General features: G+C 37.0%; 1 protein-coding gene across 4 annotated transcripts in view; it reads right to left on the reverse strand.

The window, feature by feature from the left end:
* Nucleotides 1-1205: 1205 nt before the first annotated feature.
* Nucleotides 1206-23725, reverse strand: part of LOC104609762 (mitochondrial inner membrane protein OXA1-like) — a 63578-nt gene continuing 41058 nt past the window's right edge. For 2 of the 4 annotated variants that reach the window (XM_010276142.2, XM_088894168.1), the window contains 8 exons: nucleotides 22993-23083; nucleotides 13341-13385; nucleotides 12521-12579; nucleotides 7803-7878; nucleotides 7537-7668; nucleotides 3188-3295; nucleotides 2070-2124; nucleotides 1206-1848 (listed from right to left, as the gene is read on the reverse strand). In XM_010276142.2, the coding sequence (XP_010274444.1) occupies nucleotides 1595-1848; nucleotides 2070-2124; nucleotides 3188-3295; nucleotides 7537-7668; nucleotides 7803-7878; nucleotides 12521-12579; nucleotides 13341-13385; nucleotides 22993-23083 (820 nt within the window). In that variant the 3' untranslated portion in view covers nucleotides 1206-1594. The remainder of the gene's footprint in view (nucleotides 1849-2069; nucleotides 2125-3187; nucleotides 3296-7536; nucleotides 7669-7802; nucleotides 7879-12520; nucleotides 12580-13340; nucleotides 13386-22992; nucleotides 23084-23725) is intronic. The other 2 variants (XM_010276143.2, XM_010276144.3) reach the window with 2 other exon arrangements.

A 23725-nucleotide genomic window follows, 5' to 3' on the forward strand; every position in this document is an offset into this window, starting at 1 on the left:
GTTTTTTTATATTTAAAGTAATCTTTCTTGCCTTGGTGGATGTTTCCCAACAAATGATACAAATTTGATTATTAATATTTATATAATAATAAGATGGATACAAGTTCAATTTATTTATTAAAAATTAAGGAATACATTAACTTGTATACATAATAAATATCATCTAAATCTATATATAATAAATATTAACTAATAAATGACTTCAAAAGATATTAACTAATAAATATTAGTATGTATACACATACATTTTAGCTGTATTATTTTTCAATGGTTACTAATTATATTCCAATACTTCATATAAATCATTAAAGAATGATTTTTTATGTTTAAATAAATTAGTTATAATCACATAAAACTCATTTTTATTATTGTTCATATTTTTTAAAGATTTTTTGAATTTTCTAGCGTATACATACATATCTTGATTTTTTATCCGCATCTATACGTTTCCAAAGCGTATCTTAATACATCTCTTAAAATTACCTTTTTGATACACCTTGCGATTCCAATACTTTGAACCTTGATTCAATGTTTGGACTGTCTAAACTGTTCAAATTGGTTTTAGTTTAGATTGGGTCCAATGCAAACCTGATGCATTGATACTTGGACCGAATATTGATTCAGTCCAAGCCAGTCTAATATAAATACATTACAAATGGACCAACCTGTTGAAATTGATTTTGATTCAGACAGATCCAACGCAAACATGGTCCATTGACACACCCCTATTATATTGGCATGGATTTGCCCCAATAGGATGAGAAAGTGAGAGAATGAGGAGCATTCCCCAAATGCCTCAAAATCAGAGATTCGAGGTCCTGACCAACCCCCTTGATCCAATTACAAAGAGATGAAATTTGGAATATCTCAATGCTTGGATTTCAATTTGGAATTGGACAAACAATTTAAAAAACCTATGCACTGAACTAAATTTAAAAACTTAGGTACTTACAAAATGAATGAATTTTTAGAGTAACTTCCTAAATTTCCATGATCACAAACTCACAGTTCAGTCAGATATTCTTATTGTACTCGTGATTAACACCAAAACTTACCTCTATACCAAGGTTTAAAGTATCAACATGTATCATCTCAGCCAATACGTATCGTGCCAATGGCTTCCCGATACACCCCTCCAGGGGTCGTATCAGGTCAGACCATGGTTCAGAGGATAACCAAGCCTTAAACCGATCCCTCTCAACCAATTTTAGAAAAAAATAAATAAAACTTAAAAAAAAAAGTACCAATAATTCGGCCTGAACCTTGCTCTATACTAGAATACGGTTGTCGCATACTGAATTTCTTTTTTACCCACTCACTAGAAGCACGCTTGTTATTTGGCTAAGAACCCCAAGTTAGTCAAACTTCAAAACATGGGTTTCTTAGTCAAAACATCAAAAAAACCCAAAAAGAAAATTAATCCCCTATCTCGAAATTACAACTCTCATAAACCCAACGTAATAAAAAATACAAATATATCCCCAGTTCCCTGAGTTCATGCATTCTCCAAACATGAGACTTATCTGCATCCCGAATCGATTCAGCTAGTGTTATTCAACTAAACAGAAGCAACCAATTCCGTCAACTTATTTCCTTATCTCTTCTTGTTTTTCTTTCTTCTCTTCACTTCTTTCTCTACACTCTTAAGCCTCTGGCTGATAACTGAAGATGAAGATGTCCTCCTATCAGCAAACTTTGATGACTCAACAGGAAGTGAAGCTTCTGATGTGGTTGGTGTAAACTGTTTAAACAGTGACGATAGTGAGAAGGAAGATTGTGTTGCAGAAGGAGGTGCTGCAGGTAGTTTTGGAAGACCCAAGAACTCCTTAACCGAGGGTCTTTTAAGTACTGAAGAACAAAAACAAAGACTGATTGTCAACCCGACGCAGATATTTTACAGCATTAAGTGTTCTTTTATGTGCATGCGAGGATGTGTGTCACATGGAGGCAAAAAAGTGTCTAACCAAAAGCTGAGCTTCTAGCATTTTCATACAGCCAAAAGGGGAAGGGTTGCCAGCACATAAAATACCGAACTTCTGGTCCAGAAGTTCTAAGGTAAATGGACTCACCTAGGCCATACATGAGCGAAAACAAGTTGGAGGTGACCCAGTAACAAAATATTGCCTGCAATCAGAAAATTTAGAGGAAAAAAAATTGGATATTCACATAACTAATATATTTTGCAAATGAAGTGGAGAAAGAGAACTGATTTGGGCACACCCCACTTTTGATAATCCAGGCATATCCTTACTGAAAAGAAATGTTTCTAACTCGTGATCAACCCAGCACCTGGCCAGATTTCCAGGTCCGTTTCACTTCCGAGCCAGTCACATGCAAAATCCATCAACTCAATCAATAATCCACTGAACCATATCATCCAGTCAATCATCAATGGAAACACAGGTTACACATTTATTATTTTCTTGTATTTTTGGCCATTTCCATCATTAATAACAATCATTATATATATTTATTTTTGCTTAATATGATGAATATGCAATATTCGAGACATGCCCAATTTTTCTGTAATTTTCTATATTTTCAGTTTTTATTTATTTTTTATTTAATTGATGACATCATAAGTTTCCTGTTTAACTTGGATGATTGAATTGCTATCTTGCCACCCAAAAAGAAAAGTGCTTCTATTTCTCGGTCGGTTTTAACACTGCTGAAAAGAGAAAAGGAAACCATGTTTACAAGGTTCCAAATATCACACAGTTCGATACACCAGATGGGGTGTATCGGACTTTACAACAGGGCATTTACTTTTTTTTTTTGGTTTCTTTTCCAAACTTGTTCAGAGGGGTGTCAGTATTAGTCTCATCTACCCCCTGAAATAGGTCAAACCCCAAACTCTAAGAATTTCATATATCGGTGACCCACCAATATGATATGTACCAGCTGATATGTCGCAAAATTTTGATCCTTGGTTTACAAAAATAAAAATTAATACATAGCAGTGTTTTCGTCTTTTGAAGGTAATGTGGCCTTCTGGTAATTATGGTGTGCCCCTACGTCAAAAGTAGTATGTGCCCAAATGACTCCACTGAAAACATAAAAAATCATAAAATGTGAAAACTCTCTAATTAACTTGAAAGTATCAACAAAATAGAGTCCAACCAATGGAACTGAAGCATAAATAGCTGATGCAAAATATAATGCCCTTTTCCACATCATGGTAGCATACCTTAGGGAAGCTCATTGTGAAAGGAATAGTAAGAACAGCAAGGACCCTGGACACATTCTTCATGGTGCCAGCAACAGAATTTCCTTCCATACCCTCTTGCATATTGCACTATAAAAAGTGATAGAAACCAGTTAACTGAAGAGTAATGCTAAGCATACAATATTATTTTCTTGTATGTCTTACAAATGCATCGTACAAAACATGACATTGTGTTATTTTAAATGGATTCAACAATTTTCACCAGTGGTGCGTCCAACACAATATTCTAGATATGTGATTGAGGTGTAACATGGATTTGTAAGGTATACAAGGAAAAAAATGTATGCTTACTATTTTTCTTTACTGAATACTGGTAGAAAATCATAGCAAGAAAAAATCAGTCAAACAAAATTATAATAGCACAATAAAAACCAAGTGAAGCAGATTAACACCAATGATCTGTGACGTGAGAACAAGATACAATTAAACTCAACCATAACCCCAACTATTTGGAGTCATATACAAAAATCCTGCCCAGACATTTTGCTGAATGAATAGCCACGTTTTCAATCAAATTTTAAGTCCTTAGATTACTTTATTTTTTTATTGTTAGTCCTTAGACTATTTCTTACCTTCAGTCCTACTTGCATCCAACTCACTCCTCAAACTCAGTCCTTTCTAATCTTTTCCACTTTTCCTCTCTCTAATGTTCTAAGTTTCTTTTTTTTTATCAGCTCTAATGTTCTAAGTTTCTTGGAGAGTAGATTATTAAAGTATATTGGTGGAAGGAGACTCCCAATTGGGGGGTTACCACTAGGAACTCTTGAACCTAAGAGTTACCACCACAAAACAAAACTAAGTTTCTTTTTTTTTTTTTTTTATCAGCTCTAATGTTCTAAGTTTCTTGGAGAGTAGATTATTAAAGTATAGGGATACATTGGTGGAAGGAGACTCCCAATTGGGGGGTTACCACTAGGAACTCTTGAGCCTAAGAGTTACCACCAAAAAAAAAAACCTCTTGATCCCATGAGTTCTAATACTAAATAGCAGTGGCAAACATAGCAGTGGCTATGTTAGAGCTTTGGATGCTTGATATACCTTTCATTATTCATATTTCATATTCTTTATGACCAATTAATAAAGTGAACAGTAACCAATCAAAAAATATTTCTTTGGAGTGTTTGAATTGTTGTACTATTCTTATTTCTTCTTTATTAATAAATTTCTTGGACACATGCAGTATATGTTCTATGTATGTTTAACTATTTATTTTATACATAGGCACCCTGTCTTATAGATTCTATAAAACAGTGATAAGGTCAGCAAATGCTGCATGGAGCAGAGTTTTGGATGGTCAAGAAAATATATGTTCGAAAATCTGTGGCAGAAATTCATGTACTAGAAAGGATAGGGTCAGAAATGAAGTCATTTGAAGGAACCTAGGAGTAGCTCCAATAGGTGATAAAAATGAGTGAGGGCAAACTAAGATGACTCATGTGCATAGAAGACCATCTACAGAACCCATAAGAAAAAGTGATTTATTGCAAATTGAATGGGCTAGAAGGGCTAGGGGCAGACCAAAAGGGACATGGGCTGAAGTAGTAAGTAATGATATAAGCACTCATAATTTAACAATGGATAAGGCACTAAACAAATTGTGAAATAGGATTTATGTAGCCAACCCCATATAGTTGCGATAAGGCTAGTGATTTAAAAGGCGCGCCTAGGTGCACAGGTGAGGCACATTTTAGGGTATGTGCCTTGCCTAGGTCCTAGGCATGCACTTGATGTGCCTTGCACCTTGACCCAAGCATGCGCCTTTTGAAAATTTCACGCCTTTCACTCGCTTTTCTCACTCACCAAAGCTCCAAGAACCCCCCCCCCCTCAATTTGCTAATGTTGTTGATTCATTCATCCTAATAAAATATCTTCTTAAAAAGCAATTAAAGTTATAAAATCATTATTTTTTGTGTGAGAACTAAGAATTTAAGACCCTAACATGGACTTACCTCGAGGGGCATGGCATGGGGGTTTGGGGCAAAGTCCCCGACCCATCCGCCAGCCTCAAAATATGAAAAAGTGACAAATTTTTGAAAGGCGTATGCCTGGGCTAAGGCGCAAGGCGCACCAGGCGCACGCCTAGGCACACCAAGCATGCGCCTTTTCAATGGCCTGCACCTAGAACCTGGGCAAGGCGCCTACCCTAAAATGCACCTCGCTTGTGCACCTAGGCATGCCTTTTAAATCACTGAGAAAGATCTTAAAAATATTTAGACATTTAGAACGAATTGTTCTTTTCTTTTTTATATTATACTCACCTAGAAGCAAGGACATAAATAGTCCTTGGAAACTAAGATCCCAGTGAAAATAGCTAGGAAGTTAGAGAAGATTATGAGGGATTTTTTGTGGGAACCAGGCGATGAAAAGAAAGACCATTTAGTGAAGTGGGAGCAAGTTTGTTACCCTAAGGAGTGGATTAGGTATAGGGAACTTATTAAAGAAAAACAAGGCCCTTCTAGGGAAATGGCTGTGGAGATTCCCTTGTGAAGAAGATAGGTTGTGGCATAGGGTCATTAAAAGCATTCATGGTGAAGCAAATAACGGCTGGGATGCAAAACTAGCCCCCAATGCAGCTCCAAATTCTCCTTGGAAGGAAATCTTTGAGGTATATCCAACCTTTCTTCGATTTATCAGGTTTGATGTTGGTTGTGGCAATAAAGTCTTATTCTGGGAAGACCTTTGGGTTGGGGATGTGCCTCTTATGGTCAAATTCCCAGACCTCTACTCCCTATCAAACCATAAAAACAAACCTGTTGCTAGGTTTACTTTGCTTTCAGATCTGGGTATCTCTTGGGATTTTGGATTCAGAAGAGGGTTGAGGGAAAATGAATGTGAGTCTCTAGTGCTTTTGATCTAAACACTTAAGAGGGTTTACTTATACCAATCTATAGCTGATTGTAGAGTTTGGTCCCCAACTTCTGATGGTTTATTTTCCTGTGCATCTTTCTTTGGCTTGCTTACTCACATTGATCTTATGGGTGAACTTCCCAGTGAGAGAAATCTGGTCTAAACCGATCCCTCCATAAATACAAGGTTTCTGCAGAGAAGTGTTCCTAGGGAAGGTAAACACTTGTGATGTGCTACAGAAAAGGAGGCCAAACAATTGCCTCTCTCCTCATGTGTGTGTCCTTTGTATAGGTTGTGGTGAAACCCTAACCCACTTACTTTTATCCTGCTCTTTTGCTTCTGGTATTTGGAATGTTGTTTGTTCTCTCTTTGGATGCAGATGGGTTCCCCCACAGGTTGTGGTAAGTCTTTTCAGCCCCTCTCTCCTGAGTCAACAGAAGAAAAGAGGAAAGTGCTTAAGGAAGGCAGCAAGAGCAGCTACAGTATGGACTATATGGGAGGAAAGAAACCTAAGAATTTTCTTTGGAAAAAGTAAAACAAAGGAGGAAGCTATTGAAGCCATAAAAATCAAAACTGCACATTGGGTGAAGACCATGGAGATATTCGAAAACTACTTCACGAATGAGATTCTAAGAAATTGGGCTGAAGTAGCACAAACAAATGCACCCAAAGTATTTGTAAGTATGGAATTGAAGCCACCGGCACTGAACAAACTAAAACTAAACTTTGATGGGAGTTCTCTTGGCAACCCAGGAAGGGCAGGCATAGGGGGTGTGTTTAGAAATCATTTGGGTGTGGTGGTGGCACTCTACTCAGGACCAATAGGTTTTGGTGACTCAATTCAGGCTGAATCTCTAGCCCTACTTCAAGGTCTAAAGATGGCTGAGCAGATTGGAACAACAGACTTAGAATAGAAGGAGACTCACTATTGGTCATTTCTTGGGCTAAAAACATCACATCAGTACCTTGGAAGCTCAAATTTATCTTCAGAGAAATTGACATACTCGCCAGGAGGATCAACTCTCAGTTTGGTTGGGTCAAACGGGATGCAAATGGAATGGCAGATACCCTAGCAAAACAAGGGGCAAATAGATCTTCATTGTATTGGGCAGAATTGTAACTGATTGCTGGATATTGCAGTTTAGATTAATGTGTCTCGGAAATCTTTATCTATTGTAACTGAATTTCTCTGTTATTAATAAAAATTTCTTGCTGATCAAAAAGAATAAAGTAAAAAAAATAAAAACGATGTATTACCGCATTAAGTAGCAAATTAGTCAGACCACAGAAATGGAAGGAATAAATGATACATTCTGTAGAATACTTCAATCTGATTTCAGAATTAAGTTCAAGGAGAAATAAAAAAGATAGACTTCACAAGGTTTATCAAAACCATGCCAGGATCCTTCTAGGCAAAGATTCAGCAATAGTTGGAATAGTTGGTATGACAAAAGAGTGCCCACCTCCACAGTTATCAGAAAGATCAAAGATGTTAGAATTGGAAAGATGTATAAACTATCTGGAGTAGTGAGATCGGTAAACCAAAAAGCTCCACCACCTTTGAAAGATGGAACCTTCTCTGCCATGTTTGAAATCTACAAAAATAAAAAATAAAATGACTTTGACTTTCCTGAGAATATTTGAAATAACTACAAAAACAAAAAACATAATTGGAGTTGAAATGAACAATTGTGCTTCATAATATGGAACTGAGACTTAAAGATCTTACAGCCGTGAAAAAGCTGATGAAAATGGGACCTTGGATAAAAAGTCCCTTGAATGGAGTAAATGGAGAGACTCCATACCTGCAGCAACCAAAGTAAACAAAAAGAATAAACATGGGCAGGAAAATAAAGCACACAGCACACAGTGAGGAAAAAGAGATACATACTTTATGACATACAAAAGAGGAAGGCAGGATATCTTATATAACAGATATGCCAATATGGTATATTAAGGAGTATGCATCTATTATCATCAGCTGCCAAATTCAGAGAGCATGCATTTATAAATGTGGCAGAAATGCAAACACAAAGAGGATGAGTGGAAAAATAGAAAAGACATGGTCAGAAATGAAGTCATTCAGAGGAACCTAAGAGTAGCTCCAATAGGTCATAAAATCAGAAAGTATACTAAGATGGCTTGCTCACATGCATAAAAGACCATCAGCAGAACTCGTAAGAAGAAGTGATCTATTACAAGTTGAAGTGGCTAGAAGAGCTAGAGGAGACTGAAACGATGGATTAAAATGGTAAGGAATTATTTAAGCACTCATAATTGAACAATGAATGTGGCACTTAACAGAATGGAAAGGTGAAACAAGATTCATGTAGTGAATCCCATATAGTTGGGACAAGGCTTAAATGATCATGGTGAATATATTAATACCAATATTGTGAGACCTAGACTGGACTTGGGAGTTGGACTTTTCAGAAAGTCAGTCAGGCCGAAAACTGGATCACGTCAATATCCAATCTTGCATTAGTCGACTTGGTGAAGTATTAACTATTACGTAGAAATATGTACAAAGCCGCCTTAAACATTTAAAGACATTTATTGAGTATCCAATTTTTTTTCTTAGTTTCATAAATTACTCTTGTCGTCTTTTCATTTTGTACATTCTATGGCGACATCATCCTCAGTTTTTTTATTTATTTTTTGGTCATCAACAACTTCAGTAATTTTATTAAAATATGATAGGAATAGTTATGTCAAGGAAGACAAACACTCTTATCTTCCAAAGACAACTTAAGTCCTCAAAGAAAGAAAGGAAAAAAGAAGCAAATTAGTTACAACTTAGCCCAGAACATTACATCCCTTTCTATCCCCTGTTTAGCTAGCCCATCAGCTATAGAGTATCCTCAGTTTTTTTATCAATAACCGAATTACATTAGAATTAAAAAAGATAATTACAAGATTAGGAGAGATAAACTTTCTTAACTCTCCACAGAAGAATTTTGCTATTACAATTGAGGCCAAACAGTTGATTCCTTCCCACCCCTTGTTTTGCTAATACATCAGCAAACCCATTTGCAATTCTTTTAACCCAACTGAATTTCACATCCATATTTTGTATCAGCCACTTGAATCTCTCCTTTCCATTATTAAAAACCCAAAATATTTTTTCTTCCTTTTGCAACCACTCCACTATCAGCTTTGAGTCACCTTCTATAATCAATTTTCTTACACTCATGTCCTCTACATTTTGCAGTCCCTCCATGACAACCATAACCTCAGCCCTTAATGAATTACCTACTCCAACTGGGCCTGAAAATAGGCCAACAATTCTACGTTCACTATCTCTAAACAACCCTCCAATACTAGAGGGACCTAGGTTACTTGCACTACTCCATCAAATTTTAGCTTAATGTAGTTAGTCATTGGTGGAGACCAAATAGGGCTTGTATTGGACTTATTGTTAGACAGTTGTATGCCCTTAGCTCCAATCAGATTGATGTACATTATGACATTTATTGTAAATGAATAAAGTACATATTTGATTCATGTTCTTGTTGTGTGTTTCTGTGTAATACCCTTAAACTGGACACTTATGAGACTCGTGTTAGTTTAGAATGTTCACAGCCGTTGGATAAGTCTGGGGAGATTTATCCTGCCAAGGCTGACACTGGTGTGCTGCCAAATGTTGGGGTGGCCTGTCTCAGCCGCCAAGGTGAGACCCGAGGCACATGCAATGTAGGTTTACTTGAAACCCTGAATCGGACCAGATTTCCAGTATTGCCCTGGACCTTGGAGATTGATGGGCAAAACTAGAAAATTACACCAGACCCCTAGACTCGATTATGATACTGCACTAGGTGTCGGATTGGGCTGTCTTTGATATGCCAATCAGTGAGATCCTTAGAGGGGGACAAAACCTGGGTATGTTGGGACAGTCTGAGAATTCATCTGAGTGGGTGATCATAGTGACAGGATTAGCCCCTTTGTCAGACAAAGGTAATGATCGGGGATGCACTCTCTCTGATGGAAACCAAACTGCCGACAGTTGATTTCAACCGTTGAAATTTGTTTTGCAAAATATATTTATATACAAATATACATATATGTTATGGTTTCAAAATGTTTGCAAAATGTTTTAATTCCCGGGATCCATGTGAGCAAAGAGTGCAACACTGTTCCTTGCAGCCGAGGGAGAGGTCCTCTCTTGTCAGGCAGTGTTTGATCATTATGGGCTGAGAGGTTAAGTGTAAGACCATTGAGGGTAATACCTGATGGGCTAATCTTACATCTGCCCATAGTCCCTGGGTTTTTATAAGGTGGCTTGGCTCAGGGACCACTTAGTGTAAGTGTTGGGCCCATTAGGAGCCCATGTGATGGGCTCAGGGGGTGCACTGTCCATAACAGTGTATTTGGCCAGGCCTTGTAACAAAGGCTGTGCTGAACCCATGTGGCTGATGTGTAGATCAATGTTTGGGTCCCACGCCATACAAAGAATCCCAACTGGGCAGTAGTTTGGAAGCATACTGAGCACTAAGACTTCATGGGCCTAAAGCCTATTTCGAACTGGGCTGATTTGATCAGTTAAATTAAGGGGCAGATCTGAGATTAGATTAGCAAATAGAATAGGGTCTTAACCCTATCCACTCAGAGAGTCTAGATCTAAATGAGATTTAGATCTGGAAACCTCCTAATAAGATTAGGAGAGAGCTGATCTGATCTGCAGATAAGATAAGGGTCTACTCTTATCACTTAAAGGGAATTTAGATCCAAATATGATTTGGATTAGCAACTCCTAATGGGATTAGGAGCTGATCCCTTTAAAATTATAAAAGGAGGGGGTGGCAGCCTCTAGACCACATCCTCAATCTCAGAGCAAGAGTTACAGAAGAGAGAACATAGCATCCAGTGAGACTGCACTATTTTCTCCTTGCCGCCTCCTTCCTGTCGCCGCCATAACTGCCAGTTCGATCTCCTCTTTCAAGCAAAAACGATCAAGATTGAATCTTGATATCAGCCTTTGGAGAAAGTCTGATCTGAAGTTGTGCTCACAACCTCCAACGAATTCTTGTGAAGGGTTCGGTTCGTTGGACGAACACTGCTGATTCTTCTCCAACATTCACTGTCATCTTTAGTGGGAGTAGTCTTTGGAGTCTTTCTTTGGGCGTGAACACCTTCATTGGGAGATATTGTTTCTCCGTATCAGGTATATCCCTCTCTTGCTTCTGGTTTCAGATCTGGTTCGGTTTATGGTTCAAGATTGATCCTTGAAAATGCAGATTTTCTAAAACAGGGAATGTGATTCCCAGATGAGGGGAGAAGAAATTTTTGAAATTTCGCACAACCTACCTGTAGGGTTCGGCCATCCATATGATGGATCTCTCATCCCTTCACTTATGACAAACAAAACTGGCCACATATTTTTCATAATATCACCTGATGAGAAAGCAACAAACAACTCCATAGACTTAACCCAATGTATCACTCTCACCATGATTGTTTCAATGACAGCCTCTCTAGTTCTTTCCATCCCTGAAAACAGTCTTGCATTCCTTCTCAAATGGTCCACTTCACTGCAGTCCTCACACATCTCCATAACACTCATCCCCTTTTCTTTGGCCACATCAAGAAGTAGAAGCAAACAAGCTTTGCACATTAGTCGGAGGAGACCGCCTACACCCAAACAAAGAGAAAAACCATTCTCAAATAAAAGTTACAAAGGGGCAAGAGATTAATAAGCAAAAGCAAATTTCTCCATTGGCCTTACACATAACACACTAGTGAGGGGATAAACACCAATTAGTTCTTTTCCTTTGGAGTAAATCACAGGTATTGATTCTTTCCAGAAAGACTTCCCAACAAAAACCTCCAACTCTTGGAGGGATGGGATTGCCCCAAACCTCCTTCACAAGAATAGGTAGCCCCAATAAATCAAAAGGTTGAGCAAGAGTCTTAAAAAAAGAATCACAGGAATAGACACTAGATGAAGAAAGGGTCCAAATACGACTATTAGGTTTCGAGGAATCCAAATAGAACCCATCGAGGATATGAAGCAAGTCAATAATAGCATTCAGTTCTAAATCCCCCACACTCCTTCTCAATCTCAAATTCCAATCAAAAACAATTCTTGAATTTGAAGAAACCATGAAAGAAAACACATGTTTATTTTTATATCTTGATAGGGCATAAAACATAAGGGAATTTATCTTTCAAAGAGAGGTTACCCACCCAAACCAATTCCCAAAATTTTATAGGATTGCCAAACAAAGACCAAACCTAACAAAATTTTATATGTCCTTGTATACACGTGCATTTGTATCTGCATATGTATACTGAATAATTCATTAAAAGTTAAAACTAAAATTAATCACTCGACATTCAGAGTTAATAACTATGAAAAGCCGAATCAGAATATCCAGAGACAGATATGAAAAATTGACAAAACTATGTTACCCAGATTCTTTCAATAAGGAACATTGATAAGTTACTTACTCCTTGAACAGTGCCTTCATTCGTTTCTGACCCTCAGTCACAGCCTTAGGATCCATTGCCTGAAGTAGATAAACATATCAAGCTGTGTTCTCAAAGTTTATTAGTATTCTACTGTATTTACACATGAAGTCCAAACTAGCCACTGGATCAACCTTGGATAGTTTAACAATGAATGTACACATGAACATTATGTAAGGTGTTATGATCCACCATTTCACGGGCCCCAGCTGGAAGCTTCCTGTGTTATATAACTATATATAATTAGATTACCATGCTCACTTTTCTACATGCCTAATTACTAAAACTTCTTTCATATATTTTTATTCATCAACTAAAATAATGTAAAAAGGTTAGATAGTCAAGACAAATGACCAACTAGAATTTGCTAGATAGGACCCATTAAATGGTACATCTCCTTATAACCATAAGAGGGGTCAATGCTCAAATTAATAAACTGTGTAACTTGGGGTGCATTTGGATAAAATTTTAGAAGAAACCTTTAATAGTTTTTCTGCTTTTGGTAGGCAAAAAAACAAAAGGAAGCTTAAAAAGTACATTTAGTAACATATGTTCAAAACTTTGCTTCTCAAACAAAAAAGAAGGCAAAAATCCCTGCCCCATTCCAGATCAAACCTTTTAACTTGTCCAGTCCAAACAAAAACAAAAGAGAGGGACAAGAAGGGAAAAATAAAATTTTAGAAAAGGTGAAGTTTGCTACTTCTCACAAACCTGACGAAAAATTCTTACCTACCTAGTAAAAGTAGAAAAAGAAAGTTTTTCCATCATGCAAAGAAAACAATAAAATATTAAGTGTCCATACCATATCTATTTGTTGTTTAATCTCCTCCAAATGTGGCCTCATCAACTGCATAATGTCACTAAAGTTACCAACAATGGGATGCCAAAAATGCAATTCTAGTTTTGAAGATAATCACAAATAAAAGATTTGTTAAAAGAAGTAAACAAACATTAGCCAACATGAGAGACAAGAAAGGAAAAAGAAACTTTGCTAAAGTTTGCCTAGGTAACACCAAGGTGATATACTAATGTAGGTCATTAATAGACCTGTTCATGGGCCGAGTAGCGCAACGGCCTGGCCTGGCCCAGCCCGTTATAGGTTGGGCTTGGTCATAATTTTAGGCCCGCAGGCTTGGGCTCGGGCCTAAAGCATCGGGCCCGACTTCTCTTCGGGCTGGGCCCAAGCCCAAGCCCGAGCCCGACTTGATACTATATATTAAATAATAAAAATATATTTTATTTAATAAAAAATATATATACAATATTTTTTCTTTGTTCTTCTCTTTTTTTCCAAGTAATAGTGAGATGTTTATTATTTTTGAGTTTTGAAGGTTTTTAATATAAATAAAACACTTTTTTATTGAATAAAAAAGAAAAAAATCCTATTTTCAAATTCCTGGCTGGGCTCCGGACTTTATATGAGGGTCGGTCTCGGGCTCAAGACCTAGGCTTGATAGTTGGGCCGGGCTCGGGCTCGAGCATGAGTGTATTCTATTTTTACATATGCAAAGCCCGGTCCGGCCCATGAACAGGTCTAGTCATTAATATTAAGCACATAAAATTCCTTAGTTAACATAATAATTTAAAAATGTATTAATATAAAGGAAGATAGCCTAAACAAGTCAATTAGGTTGATTAGAAGACACCACTTATATCTTCAACATGGAGCAACTAGGGTTGTTCATAAGAAGACCCAACCCGGACCGACCCAACCCGAGTTGACCGGGTTTTCTTCAGCACCGGTTGGTTTCGGGTTGTAAAAAATCATAAACCGACTTAGTAGTTAGTTCCTAGTTAGTAGTTACAACCTACTTAGTTCCTACTTAACTAAGTTGTCTCTATCCTAGTTACAACCTAACTTAATTTCTAGTCTTCTAGTTAGGAATGACATTAATGGCAAGTATTGTAAGACAACTAGACAAGGATTTTTTTTGGAAAAGTTTAAAGAAAAGAATCAAAGGATCCTAGTTTTTATGGTCTTTTACACCAAATAGGCAACCAATTACAATTAGAATTAGGTGTCATTTTTTACTTAGATTAGAAGGTTTCTTGAAATATACAAATTTCAGTCTTCTTTCTTTAATACAGTTTGACTTTCTATTTTCTTGATAACTTCTACTCTAACATGGTCCGCCCCCCTTAGCCCCTCAACTCAAGCACAATCTCTAATACAATTTGACTCTCAAGAATAAAAAATTTGAAATTTCAATTTATTATAATGGTTGAACTTAGAGATGAAACCGACCCAAACCGACCCAACCCGACTCAAACCGACCAGGTCGGTTTTGTTTAACACAAAGTCGGTTTCGGTTTCAATTTCAGGTAACCCGACCAGGTCGGTTTGGTTGGAAAAATCTCAATAAACCGACCCAACCCGACCCGTGAACAGCCCTAGGAGCAACTACATAGCCAATGTAACCAATCCATCACATGAGGAACCCTTTGGATTAACCATCATTTCACTCCACAATCCATATCAGACCCATACACCATGTCCCTACCATGGTTTAAAATATCTATAAATGTCCTAATATTTCCACGACATATTTCCATTTCCATGGGTAATGACATGAAATTTTATTGGAACCAACATATTTCACAATGTTACTAACATGTCTATAATTATAATATTTCCATAAGATATTTCTAACATTGCCAACATGATTTCTATATTTGGATGACCAACATTTCCACCAGAATTTACATTTCTAACATTGCCTTCACCTAGTGATATTAGATGTGCAATTTTCACTAAGTTCAAAAAGTAGTCGTATGAGACTACTGACAGCCCAAGCTGTAGTGTATAATCAATAGGAAATTAAGAGGATGAGAGGAGAGAATGAGAGGAGGAAGAGAAAAGAAGAGAAGAAGATTTCGAAGGAAGGATTTCAGAAAAGAAGATGATGCTTAATCTGCCACCCCCCTCTTTCTATTTATATTAATTCTGAAGTAAGGATAAGACTGTTTACATGGCAAAATTAAAATCCTAATAAAAGACAACAATTAAAGTCCTAATAAAAGACTAAAAGACTAAAAGTCCTAATAAAAGACTAACAACTAATTGTGGACTGACACTTAAATAACTAGTAGTTGTATACGAGTACAATAGAAAGAAGTGAGGACCACGTCAATGGTTTCTACACTCCCCCTCAAGTTGGGAATAAATGTTTATCATTACCAACTTGCATAGATCTGCTTCTAAGTTCTTCTTTGAAATTGCCTTGGTGAGAAGATCAGCAAGGTTCATGTTGGAGCTGATATATGGAAGACAAATTTCTTGAGATGCAACCCTTTCCCTAATAAAATGTCGATCGACTTCAATGTGCTTAGTCCTGTCATGTTGTACTGGGTTATGAGCTATATTAATATCAGCCCGATTATCACAGTACAACATTAGAGGTTTCTCATAGGTAATACCCGATTCATCAAACAGTGATTTCAACCATAGTATTTCAGCCACACCATTTGCCATGGACCGATATTCAGCTTCAGCACTGGAACGAGAAACAACATTTTGTTTCTTACTCCTCCAAGAAACAAGGTTACCTCCTACAAAGGCACAATATCCAGAGGTAGACCTTCTATCATCAACACAACCGGCCCAATCTGCATCTGTGTAAACTTCTATCTTCATGTGATTATTATCCTTAAATAGTACACCTCTGCCTGGACACCTCTTTAAATATGCCAATATCCTCTCAACAGCAAGTAGGTGGGTAGTTCTGGGAGAATGCATATACTGACTAACAACACTGACTGCATAGCTGATGTCTAGTCGTGTAAGACAAAGATTAAGTAATTTACCAACTAATCTTTGGAACATAGCTTTATCTTCAAGAGGCTCTCCACCTTCTGCACTAATCTTGGACCGACTACCTCAATACCCAAGAAATATCGTAGCTCTCTCAGGTCCTTTACCTCAAATTCTTGATGGAGAAGTTTCTTAAGAGACTCAATTTCGTTGTTATCACTCCCTGTTACTACAATGTCATCCACATATACAACAAGTAGAGTCAACGAAGTATCCACTTTCTTAATAAACAAAGTGTGATCTGATTGAGCCAGCACATAGCCAAACTTTTCAAGGGCTTGTCTGAATCTATCAAACCAAGCTCTAGGGGACTGTTTTAGTCCATACAAAGCTTTATTCAACTGACAGACCCTCTTACCTGTCTCTGTACTATAAAAGCCAAGAGGTAGCTGCATGTACACTTCTTCTTGCAAGTTCCCATTGAGGAAGGCATTTTTAACATCCATTTGGAACAAGGGCCAAGAGTAACTGGCTGCAAGAGATAACAACACTCTGATGGTGGTCATTTTTGCTATTGGTGCAAAAGTCTCCAAGTAATCTATACCATAAGTCTGAGTAAATCCCTTTGCAACTAATCGGACCTTATACCTTTCAATGGAACCATCAGCATTATGTTTCACAGTAAACAACCATCTACATCCAACTGGTTTCTTCCCTTTGGGTTGATCAACTAGCTCCCAGGTATTGTTTCTCAGAATGGCATCCATTTCTACCTTCATTGCATCTTTCCATTCAGGAATGGTCAAGGCTTCCTGTACTGTTCTACGAATGGGAATATCAGCAATTGATGCAAGAAATGACTTATAAGAGGGAGACAGGTGATCATTGGACAAGAATTGTAAGATATAGTGGGCTGTGGATGAGGTGCAATGGCGTTTGCCTTTACAGACTGCAATGGGAAGGTCAAGGTCATTCAATGGAAGTGAGGGCTCAGAAGATGGAGAAGGCTCAACAGCAGAAGGCTCATCTGTAATGGGAGCTGGAAGAGATGTAGTACCTAGATCTGGATCTTCAGAAGGAATTGGGGCTGGCCTGGACTGCTGATAACCAAAATCAACCTGCCTCCATCATCTGTGATAAACTCTCAAATCCCAACAAATGCCTTTTGTATCACTGAGACTGGGTAATTGCACCCAGAATTTGCTATCAGCCGAACCTACTTTATCCTTCTAGGTTGGCAATCCACCTCAAAAAGATAACCTTCCAAGTACAACTTGGAGTGCAGAGCTGAGAGTGCAAGGCTGAAACTAACTGTAGCCCCAGAATTGGCGACAATCAAGAAACTAGAATCTTGAACCTAGAACCAGTCAAAGGTCAAGAACCAAGAACACAACTAATTCAGCTGCACCTCTTAAAGTAACCAAAAAACTATTCTTTTAATGTATCAAGAATAGTTCAGGAGGAAAACACTTTCAGTCGAACCTTCGAAATAACCAGAAAAGGTAATCCTTTTAATAGAAAAGATTGACTTACTTCAGCAAAACTCTGGCCGCAACCTTCAAAGATAAGTCTGAACCCTAATCTTGAGGGTTCTTCCTTCTGACTCTTCCTGATTGTTGATCATCCTCTGATGCTTCACCAACAATCTCCAAGACTCAGCCGATGATCCCTTTTGCTCGAAATTTTCCAACCCTAGGAAATTCTTATGCAGCCGGCCATGTCAAACTATCATAAGATTTCCTAGGTTGGCTCTGATACCATGTAGTCGTATGAGACTACTGGCAGCCCAAGCTATACTGTATAATCAACAAGAAATTAAGAGGATGAGAGGAGAGAATGAAAGGAGCAAGAGAAAAGAAGAGAAGAAGATTTCGAATGAAGGATTTCAGAAAAGAAGAGGATGCTTAATCTGCCGCCCCCCTCTTTCTATTTATATTAATTCTGAAGTAAGGATAAGACTGCTTACATGGCAAAATTAAAATCCTAATAAAAGACAACAATGAAAGTCATAATAAAAGACTAAAGTCCTAATAAAAGACTAACAACTAATTGTGGACTGACACTTAAATAACTAGTAGTTGTATACAGTACAATAGAAAGAGGTGGGGACGACATCAGTGGTTTCCACAACCTAGAAATGGCTTTCTAGCTAAAACATTATTTGCCTCCACTCTGGTGACTGAGTTTGCTATTAGGTTATAGGCAGATTCATTCTCAGGCTACAACAGAGCCTCGAGTCACAAACTACAACTAGAAAAGTTGAAGAATCTCCAAGGAACATTCTGTGAGACAACAATAATTTGGATTAAGAGAGACAGGAATGTTATGTGTTGTGTACTACGTGCAAAACAACTTGACTTGCATCCATTTTATAGATTCTAGGGTGTCACCCTGAAAAGTTTCAGGTCTATTTGAATAGGGTCTTTGTACAGTCACGAATTTGAACTTAGTGATTGTTCATAGTTAGTTAACAATTAATAACTGTTAAATACTCAAATGGTGTCTCTTGATCACACACCTGATCAAGTAATGACCACTGGATTAAACTTAAAACATTAACAATCATGATTTGACCTCCCAAAGGTGTCATTTCATGTCTTTACGCAAATTCGTGAAAATTCTGTCACAGGAATTGCAACCAGAATTGGATGTGATGCCAACTTCATAATTGAAATCATAGCCAGAATCACATTTGCAAATCTATCTCTTGCAACCAGAATCACAGTCATAATCGCATGTGATTATGCAAACCCAGCTTCACAAACTCATATGTGAATCTGGCTATTCAGTTGGATATTCACACGAGTTTAGCTTTGCAACTTGGATTCACACTTCCATTTATGGGACTAACCAAATATATGGTTCCCTTATGTGAAACCACGTGGGTGCACGCAAGATGCGAGCAAAGTGTGCCTTAAAAGAGCCTCATTGTGCACACGCACATTGCACAATAGCAAGTTTCTATACTCTCCTCTTCATACTTCTAATAGTGTAAGCAAGCTCCTACTAAAAAGTTTAAATGAAGTCTTATAATTTTCCAATGTGGGACAAGGTACAAAAGAAAAAAAAAAACAATAGACAAAACAAGAGTTTGGGTGGGAATTTTCAAATTTTGCAATGCTATTTTTCAAAGTCAAAAAGATGTGTACAACTATGTAATTAATTAATCAAACACCCATGGAACTTAATCAAGAAATACCAAGGTGGCCTAAGATGTGTTGTAATGCATTCACATGGTTATAATACTTTCTTGTGTGACCTTCCAATAAAACACTAAAAACCAAATCACTTAGTGAGTGCATAACTGGGTGATTTGACTTCGATGAGTTTGCATAGTCACAACACTTTCTTGTGACCCTCCAATAAATCACAAACATGCTAATAATCAAATTTAAAATCAAATCACCTTGTAAATGCATGCATTGATGATTTGGTTTCGATTACTCTGTATGGTCACAATACTTTTTTGCAACCTTCCAATAAAATATAGACATTCTATCAATCTAATGAAAGACAAAATTACCCAATGAGTGCATGCTTATTGTTGCTACCCCAAATGATACATGAAAATACCCACTATCATATGATAAAATGGAGACTACCTCTAGGATGCACTACCTTTCTAAGAATATCAAGAAATACAAGGGTTACCTAACATGTGGAGCAATGAGTCACATTATCATAAAACTTTCTTGTGGCTTCTAAATCAATACCAAACATGCCATAAGTCACGACAATTTCTTGTGACCATCTAATAAAGCAAAAATATGCTGTTATCAATCAAATGAAAAGCCAAATAACCCAGCAAAAAGCATGTTAACAACTGACTATCTTATAAAATAGAGACTACCTCTAGGCCATACTGCCTATGGAAATGAGGTAATACAAGGTAACTTAAACATATAGAGCGACACCTAGAAGATAAAGCACTCATGGAGATTAAATGTGCTTTCTACAAAAAATGCATAAGGTGCAAATGCATATATGTCACATGGCAAAATATGTGACACATGGCACAACTATGGGTCAAGATGCCGATAAATATACGCCACATGGCATAATATATGCCTTGTGGAAAACTGTGAATATGGAAAAATATATGCAATGTGCCAAGATTTTCAACATATGGCAAGATATATTCCATGATGTTCATAAATATATGACATGTGGCATGATACATGCTTTGTGGCAAAATATATGCCACAGAGAAAAATTGGTGACGTATGTCAAGATATATGCCATGATGTCCATAAATATGACATGTGGAAAATTTGTAAATATGGTAAAATATATGTCATGTGTCAAATTAGTGACACATGGAAAAATACATGCCAAGTTTTTTTTTGATAGATAAAATACATGCCAAGTTTGATATCCACGTGTCAAAATATATGCCATGTCGCATTAATTTGTGCCACATGGCACAACTATGGGTCATTTGACATTTTTATATTATAAATTTCAACCAATGTTTTAAAAGGTGTGGGAGGCATACGCCTAGAGGCGCGCCTCCAGGTGAGGTGGCCCCAAAATGCCTTGAGGCATATGCAGAGCCATTGACACCTCTGAGACATATGCCTCAGTTGTAAGAGGCGTACACCCATGAACTTTTTTCATGAGGCGTGCTAGAGGCATATGCCTCATATGCCTCACACACAACCTCATATAAAAAGACCAAAAAAAAGAAAAAAGAAAAGGAAGGGAAAGGGAAAGAAAAAGAAAGAAAAGAAAAGGAAAGGGAAGGGAAGGGAAGGGAAAGGAAGAGAAGATAAGGGGAAAGAAAGTGGGCCAGGGGCTTTGCCCAACCTCCTTTTGTTCGGGAGGCTTGTGCTTCTTACGTTCTCACGCCTCTAGGTGGTGGAACACCTTGCATCACACCTCCACGTTTTAAAACAATGATTTCAACAAGCAACAAGTTGACACATGGAATTTATCATGTCACATGTGGTAAAGCAATACGGCATAAGTTGCGTAACCAAACACTTATTAATGCTTTTAGTCTCAAGAGCATGTTTTCACAACAATAATTACCAAACTATGAAAGTACAAAGTAAAAGCATGAAACGTACTTCAGACTTTTACTTTGTACTTTTGTACTCTGAAAAACACAAAAGCAAAAGCTTACCCAAACATAACCTTATATTCTTAAACTTTCTGAAATTATAATAATAAACAAACATTATTAAACTAAATTATTCAATTTGAGTTAAAATACTAGCTACTTTTTATTATTTTTCTTGTTTGTTTACTTGTTAGGGTTCAATCAAGATGTATACTGTCTAGAAAACTTGAAGACTTCAAAACCTGAAGTAATAAGCATGGATGAACTCAAAATTTTGTCCAATATTTCATCCTTTCTTTTCTTTTCTTCTTTTCCTAGGACAAAACTAGAGGCTCAGCCCATCTATTTTGAAATTTCTTCTTTCTTCGATTTTTTTCTTCATGAACATGTTGATTTTCTATGTTTTAAATGAAGTTTATACATTTTTTATTGATATGAACATGTTGATTTTCTATGTTTTAAATGAAGTCTATACATTTTTTATTGATATGAAACCATGGAGGTAAACAAAAAACAACCCAGAGCCAAAAATGAACTTCATAAAGAAGGTCAGAGAGGAATTCTTCCACCAATTACTTTCTCCTCTTCAAAATCCAAAAGATATATTTAACTCTAATTACTTGGGGAATGACTACTAGAAAAGGATAAAATACCTATACGTTTCCTAGATACTTGGTTTGCACTAAGCAATGCACGTTTCTAGATACCTTTAACAGGGAAAATAATATCATACCACATTTCAGTAAACCTCTTCAAATAGGATCTAAGGCAGGTTTCTACTCAGGTTCATGTTCAAGCCTCTTCATTATTCAATGTTTAACAAATTTCCAACCCAGGTACTACTTCTATCTTCAAACCCATTTCTACTGCTAATGTAGAAATTGTAGATATCTGGGATTAAAAGGAGAAAAAAAGAAGTATAGACATCTAGGATAAGATTTACTTGGTATGTAGACCAAATTCAGTAACCAAGATCTTAGACAACCATATGAAAAAAATAAAAACATCAAAGTTTTACCACATTGAAAATCAAATAACAATGTTTTAGAGAAAACAGAGAAAAATTAATTCTATAATAGTCCAGGTTTTTCTGTATACCAATATCTGCTTATACTTGACTGAAAGTAGAAAACCACAGAGGAAAAGTTATATGTTCAAAAAAGATCGCACAACTGGAAAGATACTTCCAGTCATTGTGGACATGTAGATACATACAACAGAATCCAACTATGATACAGAAAAAGGTTAGATACCTAAGAAAACTGATAACCATTTACCAGTATCATAGATGTGGTAATAAATCAACTAGTATTCATCAAAATTAATGTGGGTTGGGGGTCTCATTGGTAAAAGTTCTTCTGGTATCATACCCTTCTGGCATCATAGAAATTATTGTACAAACATTGAAATTGTATATTGTTTTCTTTTTTTTTCCTTTGTTTTTTTTCTATTTTTTTTAAAGATAAGTACATTGAAATCGTTCAGTAAATTAAAAATTGTACAGTTGAGGAGCAAACTAACTGTTAAAAGAAGCCATAGGTTATTTTAAATACATTTACATCATGTAATCAACATGAGTAGAAAGGAGAGAAAACAACTAATAGAAGTCAAAAGGAAGAAACAAAAAGAAATGCACCGTACAGTAAGCTTTGAAGTAGCTTTGAGCTGATTTATCAAAAGTGGAACTGTAGCCCCTCGAATCAAGATGGTTGTTAAAGCTATGGATGCCCACCTGAGGACAGATACTATGCCTTAGAGAAAAAGAAATCAGAGTAAGAAGCTATTATAATTGTTGGTTCGGCTGTCTTAATTTGTTTGTTTATCTCTGTTGGGTCTTAAGTCATTAGTTATTGGGCCTTAGTTATTGGGCCTAATCTTATTTAGTGTTTTATTTGACTAGGTGTCCCATCACTAATCAGGGGCATTCTAGTCTATTTATGTAACATTATGTAATGCTCTTATATATAATAGAATAGGGCTGGCTGAGAATAGACACAATACAGCAGACTGTAGCCATTCGGCTAAGAGGGATCTGTGTAGAACATATCTAGGAGGGAGGACTGATCTTAGCAGTCCTAGAACTGTTCGTGGGTGAGGTTAGAGAGCCTGCGATAGCAGTGATTAGCACACAGTAGAAGCCAACACAGCAAGTTGCAGGCTGCGGCAGCAGTGATTAGAACACAGCAGAAGGTTGCACAACAGATTATAGTCTACGACAGCAGTAATTAGGGCACAGTGCCGCAGTGTAGTACTCGGTGTTTCAGCTCTGTGACGGGTTCTCAGGACTGAGTTTACAGTGCAGCAAGTTTTGTAAGTTTGAAACAGTTCTCTATATATTGTGTTTACAGTCTTGACATTTACAAGTAGGAGAAGA

This window comes from Nelumbo nucifera, chromosome 1 (assembly GCF_055504915.1).
Source record: "Nelumbo nucifera cultivar China Antique chromosome 1, China Antique-T2T, whole genome shotgun sequence".
Taxonomy (NCBI): domain Eukaryota; kingdom Viridiplantae; phylum Streptophyta; class Magnoliopsida; order Proteales; family Nelumbonaceae; genus Nelumbo; species Nelumbo nucifera.